General features: G+C 45.6%; 1 protein-coding gene across 1 annotated transcript in view; it reads left to right on the plus strand.

Annotated features, from left to right (window-relative positions):
- The window catches only part of LIMD1 (LIM domains containing 1), a 35,378-nt gene that overhangs the window by 19,606 nt on the left and 7,081 nt on the right, over window positions 1-8,691 (plus strand). Inside the window, exons 3-7 of the mRNA XM_009290387.1 lie at window positions 2,850-2,917; window positions 4,223-4,285; window positions 5,739-5,869; window positions 6,995-7,046; window positions 7,742-7,810. Of these exons, the coding sequence (XP_009288662.1) occupies window positions 2,850-2,917; window positions 4,223-4,285; window positions 5,739-5,869; window positions 6,995-7,046; window positions 7,742-7,810 (383 nt within the window). The remainder of the gene's footprint in view (window positions 1-2,849; window positions 2,918-4,222; window positions 4,286-5,738; window positions 5,870-6,994; window positions 7,047-7,741; window positions 7,811-8,691) is intronic.

Genomic DNA, 8,691 nt, shown 5'->3' on the forward strand with positions numbered 1-8,691 from the left:
TGGGCAGGGAGAGGCTGAGAGCAGCAGAGGAAGAAATTGGCTCTGTTTGCAGGCACCGCTCCCACGGTCGCTGCAGGGGTACCTAGTTACTCGCTTATTTGGCAAATTTCCATTTACACTTCTGCCAGGGGCTTAAAGAGAGTTGTGGAGAGGAGCTAAAAATAGTCAAAATGACCACTTCGTCCCTAAAGAAATTAAATCATCCCCCTCTTTCCCTCAAAGTGCTCTTGGTGTCAGCACCTCTTCTTCATGGGCCCATGTAACGCCAACAACCAAATTATAAATCCTTTATAAAGGGGTTTATCCCTCTGCTGAATGAGCTTGCAGGAGAAGCCCAGACACAGCGCACTGGCTGTGGCACCTTCTCTGAAGGTCTGTGGCCATCAATCTTGACCTGCTAATGTCACAGGGTTAAAAATATACCGGGTGCAGAATGGCCGGTAAATGCTGGTTTTGTCACCATGGAAGAATGACGTGGTGGCAGCAATCCAAACATCATCCCCTCTGCTGTGACGGCTGCTGCTCGTGCACCGGCCATTGTCCAAAGAAGTGTCTCATTGCGTGGCTCCACGTGTATGTTTGTCCTCACTGCTGCCAGCTTGTCTTTAAGGAGAGACATTGCACACAGGTGGAAAGTCACTTGGGCACCTCCCCATCGCACTAAACTGGAGTCCGCGCTACCACGTAATTTGAAATCAAAGTTAAATGTTTTTTGTTTTTTGTTTTTAGGAGTGCCAAATCCCAATGCTGTATTTAAATCAGTGGGAGATTTTCAGGGGTACTTCTTGCTGCATTAGGCTTGTTATTAACTCACTTAGGACCACTGTTGACAAGGGTGCTACAAATCCCAGGTATCCCCATGCCTCTCCTTCCCCTCCTCAGAAACTGGGACTCTGCGACTGCTGGTGAGCGTGCCGGGCTTACCTGTGGATGGTCAGGCACAGAGGAGGGGTTATCATACAAATACGCACCCTGGGTTATGGGCCACAAAGCTAACGCGTCCAAGGTTAGATACTTTTTATTTTGGGCTCCGGATCCTGTTTTGGTGTCAGCAACCCTGGCAAAGCATCAGGCTGGGTGAGAGAAATCAGAGTGGGATGTTTTCAGGTTTGTCAGGTTTTCTTCCGTGTCCCGTCCGACGTCTGCGTTGGTGCAAAGATGGGCTGGCCTCCGGGTAATACAGTTGTCCCCAGCAGGAATTAGAGGAGAACAGGGGATGATGAGCATGCTGGGGTGGCATGCTTCTGGCTCCTGTGCCACCCGGGAAACATGTGGCTGAGCAATGCCTGCAGCTTAACCACGAAGCTGCTACACGTGCAAACCGGGACTTGTTCCTTGAGAAACACGCTGCCATGCCCTCCACCTGCCTTGCTGGCTGAAACCTGGGCAGGGCACTAAGGGCTACCGGTGAAATGCTGGTCTGGCTGAATTCACTGGCAAAACTTTAGAGCTTCACTGGAGCATCTCTGTTTCCCCGAGAAGCAGTGTGAGTTGTTTCCCAGCCTGAGAGTGCCCTCTGGCGTATGCAGGAGACAGTAAAGCTCTTAATTTATTGAAGTGGTTTTTCTTGGTTTCCTTCTTTTCTTAATATTTTGCAAGCAGCGTGGTTAATCGTTGAAGGCTGCCAGGTAGGTGCATGCCATAAAGCACCGAGAAGTGAGCTCCAGACCAGTCCTGTGTGTTGTCTGCGTTTATACACCTAGCAGCTGATGATCATTTTTTAATTATACACGCATATCAAGCAGGAGGCTTTTGGGCCCTGTTGTCTTGGTTCCGATTTCCTTCCAGCAATGCCTGGCAGGTCCCCAAAACCAGCCTGCGGCAGGACCTGCTCTGGCTGTGCCTGGGCAGTGCTGCTCCCCCTGCCCCGGGTGCTGCCTCCGGGCATGTGCTTGGGGCTCCTTGACGGAGCAGACCAAGAAGAGCCACTCCAGTGCTAGGCTGCATTTCAAACCCTTGGCTGAATAGGGAAACTGGGCTGCAAAGAGGTAGGAGCAGCTTTTTATAAACAAACAAAACCCAGCCCTTTCTCCGGGGGGAAGGCAGGGCATTTAGAAGATGTGACGGCAGCGTGAGCATGTGTTGCCATAGTTATGTGGAACTGAAAACAGACGGCGAATGTGAGGCATAAACACAACAGCTGCAGTAAATATAAATCTTCCCCATGTGTAGAGTCCTTTCTTGGAAAAACTTTGTCATCTTATCTCTGTTAGGACATTCTGGTTTGAAAAAAAAAATTTTTTTTTTAAATGCTTTCAAATTTTTGTTGGCAGCTGCATTAATGAATATGCTGGTAGGGAGCAGAGAGAAGCGTGTTCGGCGCTCCTGTGTTGCACTCTGCTGGAGGCAGACCGGGTGGTCGGGTATTGCAGTGGCTTATCTGGCAGCTGCTGGTTGATGGCACCTTCTAGTGGAACGGCATGGGAGGTGACATTTTGAGGAATGATGTCAAGTATGGATCACCCTCTGCATGCCCGTTCTTCTCCTTGCTCCTCTCCTGGGGTGTTTTCCAGCACGAGTCAGAGTACCCTTGGTCTTGCCAGGTTATTTTGTGTTGTAATCTGCCAGGAGGTGGTCCAGGCTTCCAAAGCTACCTCCTCCTGCCTGGAGGTGGGACTGTTGTCCGGATCCAGCGATTGGCATTCATCAGCAGCCGCCAGTGGAAGAGGGGATGGGGTTAGTCGTGGAGGCTGGGAAGACCTGTGCTGGGGTTGGGTGCTCTTCTCTGGCTGTGCGGCAGCTGTGCTTGGATGTCCTCGTTGTTGTTCGCTTCTCAGCAGCCAGTTTTTGCTCACATTTTCTCCCTGCTCTCTGCTGACCTTTCTCTTCTTTCTGTGGTTTTTCCTCAGGTCGAAAGCTGAGAGGAAAAGCCTTTTATTTTGTCAATGGCAAGGTGTTCTGTGAAGAAGATTTCCTGGTAAGCACGTAGCTGACCCTTGTGCTGGCACGTCTCAGCCTCTCCGGCAGACGCGCAGCCTTTCTGCCCGGAAACTTTGCCTACGTTTCACACGGCTCTAGTCCGGCATCCTGCCTGGCCTTTCTGCTCCCCCTTTACCCAGGGCCAGCCCCAGCCATGGTGGCCACCCACATGTGGTGCTGGAAGTAGCCGAGTGAAAGGCCATGGTTTTGCAGTGCAGAGCCTGAAGTGGAAGCCATGGCCTCTTGCGATGGCTCCTTCGAAGTGTATCTTTGTGGCCATGCTGTGGAGACAGGAGCGAGATGAATGGCTGCAGAAGAATCACTGAGTGTATTTCCCTTTCCAACAAACTTGTTTTGCTTGGGCGTCTTAATGGATATCTTTCCATTGCCCTCAGTGGATTTTGTGTGAACGTACCTGAGCATGAAGCAACCCCATGGTCCTCGCCTTGGCTGGTGGAGGTAAAAAGCCATATACCCCCCTGCCCTCAAGCCCTCATAGATTAAGCCTTCATTGAGACTTGAAAAAGTCGTATTTGTCTATTTATTGGGGAAGTCTAGTGATTTCTGTCAGAGAGAAGTGAGTTAATCTTCTTTGCTCTCATCAGTATATTCTACGCAGGGTGAAAATGGAAAGATTGGTTAAATGCATCTAAAATATTTCATTTTTCCAGTTTGCATTTCCACCATTCAGACAGGACTGAAACCTTAGACAGATGATGTCTTGTGCATGCTGTGGACATGACAGGCAGTTTCTTACCATTAGATCTTAGCAATAGCAGCAAGAAAGGTGCTCTGGGCCAAACTTGAATGTTATATTACCAGAGGGCTGGGACAATACCACTGACCTCGGAGGAGCTCCAGTAGACCTATAACGGTGTAACCAAAGGAAGAATTTGGCTTTCTGAGCCTGTATATACAGATGATGTGATATGAATTTGTGATAAACACAAGTAAGTTCCTGGCGTGTAGGTCCACATGGTCAAATAAGAATGTAAGTCTTATTAGTAAATGCCTTATTTGCATGTGCATTTATGGTATTTACTTATATACTTAATTAAACTTAAATTCAGGACTTGAAAGTTACAGGAACTCATGTGCCTTCTGAACAGTGGAAGTTTGATGTCTTTATAGAATATCCTCTGGGGACCCATCCACGGCTTCATACACTGAAAAAAGCACTGGAAATTTCAGCTTGTGTAAGGAGTACAGAAAATGGCCAAGCAAATAACGCCCCATAATATGCTGTTGTTTATGCTCAACTAGCCTTGTGAAATTTTAAGCCAATTCTTTTTTATCCTTGCAGTATTCTGGTTTCCAGCAGTCAGCTGACAGGTGTTTCATTTGTGGTCATTTGATAATGGACATGGTAAGTGATAATTGCTTTAGGAGAAGAAATCCCACAGCTTTTTAGAAGAATGCATCAAAAGCGAAATAAATTCATTTCCAGTACTGTCTGTTATCATCTGGTAGTCTGCCTAGTGTGAGATTGGTGGCAGAAAGAAAATCCACTAAGCCTTTTGTTGATTTTTGCAAGGAAGTAAAACTGGCACCCTGCTGTATGTGATGCAGAGACTTTGCTCTGCCTGTTTTCAGTGCAAATTGAAAATCAGAGCCTTCAGCTCTTTCATCCCCTTTCAGGCTTCCCTGGACAGTGTATTCGTAATCCTGTGAATGCTTCCTGCTCAGAAGCGCCATGGCTCTGCCGTGCTCCCTTGCTGTGGGGCATCAGTGCGGCTCTGCTGAGCCTGTCTTTCCTGTAGCCAAGCTGTGGCTTCCCACATACCTTCAGGATGAAGCTGCTGCTTGTTGTGGGTGCTGGAAGGTGTTGGGCTGATACTGATACCTTGGGGAATAGGTTTGACCCAGAGTATGTGATCCAGACCTCAGTCCAGATCTGTCTGAGTCCTTGAAAACTGTTCAGGAGATGTGTGGACATCCTGCTGAAGCAGGCAGTTCTCATTAGCCTACAACAGGCACCATCCGTTCAAGATTTGCACGGAGTCGGTCACAGCTCAGGGAGTCAACTGGCCTTTAACCAGCACCGGGCAGCATTCAGTTGTGGGTGATTCAGAGGGAGACAAATTCATGGTCATGTAGCTGGTGAGCTACGGCTGAGGCAAAGATGTTAGGAATTTCTGAGTGGTTAGTTCACAGCACGCCTCCCAAGATTTTCTAGTGCTTATCGTTAATTATCTTTGCTTGCCTGCTTACACTGGAAAGCATTAAAATTGGAAAAGCTATTTTACACTCAGAAGTGGTATTCCGGGTAGTAATTGCTGCCCCAAAGCCAGCAGGTGAATTGCCGCTGTTGAGTTCAATACAGTTTCCATAGTCTGTGTTAATTAGAAAGCCAGGCTAGCGAGTACAAAGCTCTTGGATATCTAAGGCATTATGAAAACCTAGCAATAGTATTTGTTTCAGCCTCTCATGGAGAATATAAAGATGTATTTCCTTTTGTTGGCCTGGTACGTCTTGCCTTGTGATCCTGCTAAGAATTCTCCAACTGTTGGCTTCAGAAATTATTTTATTTCCTTTAAATTCTGTCACTTCTATCCTTTGTAATGCTAAATACCCTGACTGAGACTCTTAATTGTTTTCTCACCCATGCTAATAATTCATTTCTCTGGAACCAGGTGATATATATTGATTCCAGCTGCCCTTTCCATCCCTGTTAACTCATTTTTCAGATGAGGTGCCCGAAAAAAGACACAGCCCCGCTGATGAATATGCAGCATTGTCTGATGTAAAGCTGTGTGTTTATTATTTTCACCTTTATTGCCTGTTCACATGTTTTTTTCCTGTCTCTTGGTTTGTTGCAGATCCTGCAGGCTCTAGGGAAATCATATCATCCAGGCTGCTTCCGATGCGTGGTCTGCAACGAGTGTCTGGATGGAGTGCCATTCACTGTAGACTCTGAAAACAAAATCTACTGTGTCAGAGATTACCACAAGTAAGGACAAAATAAACAACAGAGATACTCCAATCAACAAGCCTCTAATTTAGCTTTTCAGCTAATTAGGAAGCATGGATTAGTAAAATAGGGACAGGATTAGAAGGTAGAAGTTTGAGGATGGGGCTGGACCCTAGAAATTCCTGATGTCTCTCCTCTTGCCCTGCCATTGACTTCCTGTGTAACTCTGAGGAAGTCACTTAACCCCTTGGCTTCAGCTGCCCCTTCTGCAAAGCAGAGATAGTGAGAAATAGTGCTCATGAAGTGTTCAGTGATGTAAGAAGTCAGTCCACTCTAAAGTAAGACTGTGAATGCCTGTTGAAATCAAGGTGAGTTGCTTTTTGAGTAGTTGCAGGGCTGAGTTTGACTTTTAAAGAATGCTTTTAGAAATCAAAGTGAAACTTTTATCCAGCTCTAAATTAAACAACTGATAAATCCACTTAAAAACCCACTTGTAATTTAGTAAAATAAAATGGCTGTGCTCTTAGCTGGTAGTTATGATATTAGAGTGCATACATTTTGAGTGTCTGTTTGGCTTGCTTTGTTCCTTGCTCCATTTTTTGAGCAGGCAGAGTATTAAGTGGTGCTCAGGCAGCCCCGGGAACTGTTCTGTGTTGTGCCAAGATTAGAGTTGCCTCCATGTGCCACTGTTGTTCTGAAATGATGCACGTTTCCTTGCTATTTCATTTAATTATTTACTTATCACGTTATGTTGTGTTATAAGGCCTTAGGGAACCTTACGGTCCCATGGTGTTTTCCCTGAGGTTTCCTGCCCCGGTGCAAGGCTGCCACTTCTTTTAATGTGTTTTTCTGGGGAGGGTCCTGCTCAGTTTCTTCTCATTCTCTCTTCCAAATCTCTCGGTAGCAGCCAAGAATTCTACGGTAGGTTTGGTTTTTTTCTGGCACTAAATGTAAAATGTAAAATCTCTTTTTTCCTGACTGAGCAATGTGTGCCAAGCATTACTTACAATCAATCCTAAAATGAATTTATGATCTCGAGATGTAAAGCTTTCCTTTGGATAAGTTAGTTATAGCTGCAGCTTTTCGTCTTATCACTGAGAACATACAGGCCTCTCTTTTTATGTTGGTCTATAACTTGCCTTCACTTTCTCATTGCTCTTCCAGAGTTTTAGCTCCAAAGTGTGCAGCGTGTGGACTTCCCATTCTGCCCTCTGAGGTGAGAGCCTTTTATTTCGTATCCCCTCTGGGGAGGGAACATCATGTCTCAGGCCTTGCTCTCTTTCACGCTTGACCGTATGTCAAGACGAATGTCCTTGGGGATGGGGAGAGATGATCGCTTCCTCCAGCGTGCAACCTTTTGACCCAGGTTCATACACTGCCCTTGAGATGTGACCCTTCTTTTTCGTGATAATGAAGCTTATTTCTGCTGAGCCAGGCTGCTTTTTTCATCTCCTGCAGGATTATACTGCTGTTAGGTTTATGTTCGAGGTACCTTTCCTTCATGTCAGTAAATGCTGGTGGTGCTCATGAGTGAGCTCTGTGTGACCCCTCTGGGATGAACTCATTTTAATACTTGAAGGAGATGAATTTTGGTCAAAACCAATTTAAAATGCTGAGAAATGTGATATATTGAAATTACCAAATCATTAACAGCCTGATTTGGGATAGATGTGACTGTTAAACAGAGAGAATTTAACATTTCTGATGTTACATTGTAGAGGATATCTGCAGTCGATGATGAAGCTTTACTGTAAAAATAACTGCAGGTGGCAGGATTTATTTGTGGTGGCCAGCAAGCAGCTCAAATGCATTTGTTAAACATTCACGTTGTTGCAGGAAGCAATCTACAGAGTGCATGTGTCTGATCCTGCTGTAATCCTTTGTAATTTCTCTTTGCTTGAATGCTTACAGGGGTCTGATGAGACCATTCGGGTTGTGTCCATGGACAAGGATTACCATGTGGAATGTTATCACTGTGAGGTAGGTCAGCAGCTTTCTCAGGGAGTGGGCACTTAATAGTGATAACTACTATTATTTTTAAGATGGAAATAAATCTCCTCCCTTCCAATGGCAGTAGATGGGCAATTCAAACCTTGCATTGTGCAACCCTTTCTATCAGTGGCTGAGAAATTTCCAGTTTGAGGACAAAACGTTTTGCAGCAATGTGTCTCAGCTGCGATTTCATTTGCTATCCATAAAATTATGGGCAAAGAGTTAATTATAACTTTTAAACTTGGCAGTTTATTTGTTAATGAAGAAAACGTGGTGACTTGGTAAGGTTCTATCGCTGCCTTTCAGAAGCCTTGAGCTCCAGATCACATTAGTGTATCTGATTTCCAAGTCAGATGGTTCAAAAATGCTAAGGTGATGACTGATCCTGTCTGGTGTAAGTTACCTTCACTCTCATGGGAAATGAATGTGTCATTGGGGCTGGAGAAGGGATATGGCTGCACAAAAAAATCCCAAGAGATGCCAGCTCTTAAACACCGTTTGGTCTCTGTGCAGGGCTTCCCAGAGAGCCTTCATACTCCTGCTCTGTGAATTAAAATAAATAGATGTCTTCTCTCATTGTGCTCGTATGCAGTGGAAAGAGGCCCTGACTCAGCAGGCCGGTTTCACATCAGTACAACTGCAATTAATGTAACGTGAAGAGGTGAATCCTACCTGAGAGTGTAAGGAGACACGAGCATGTTTAAAATACATAGGGTTGCACCTCGCCACGAGATAAAGCTTATTCAGTAGAATCATAGAATCATTGAGGTTGGAAAAGACCTCTAAGATCATCGAGCCCACCCATCGCCCCACCACCACCATGCCCACTGAACCATGTCCCTAAGCGCCTCATCTACATGTCTTTTAAA

Source organism: Aptenodytes forsteri, unplaced genomic scaffold (assembly GCF_000699145.1).
Source record: "Aptenodytes forsteri isolate BGI_AS27 unplaced genomic scaffold, ASM69914v1 Scaffold426, whole genome shotgun sequence".
Taxonomy (NCBI): Eukaryota; Metazoa; Chordata; class Aves; order Sphenisciformes; family Spheniscidae; genus Aptenodytes; species Aptenodytes forsteri.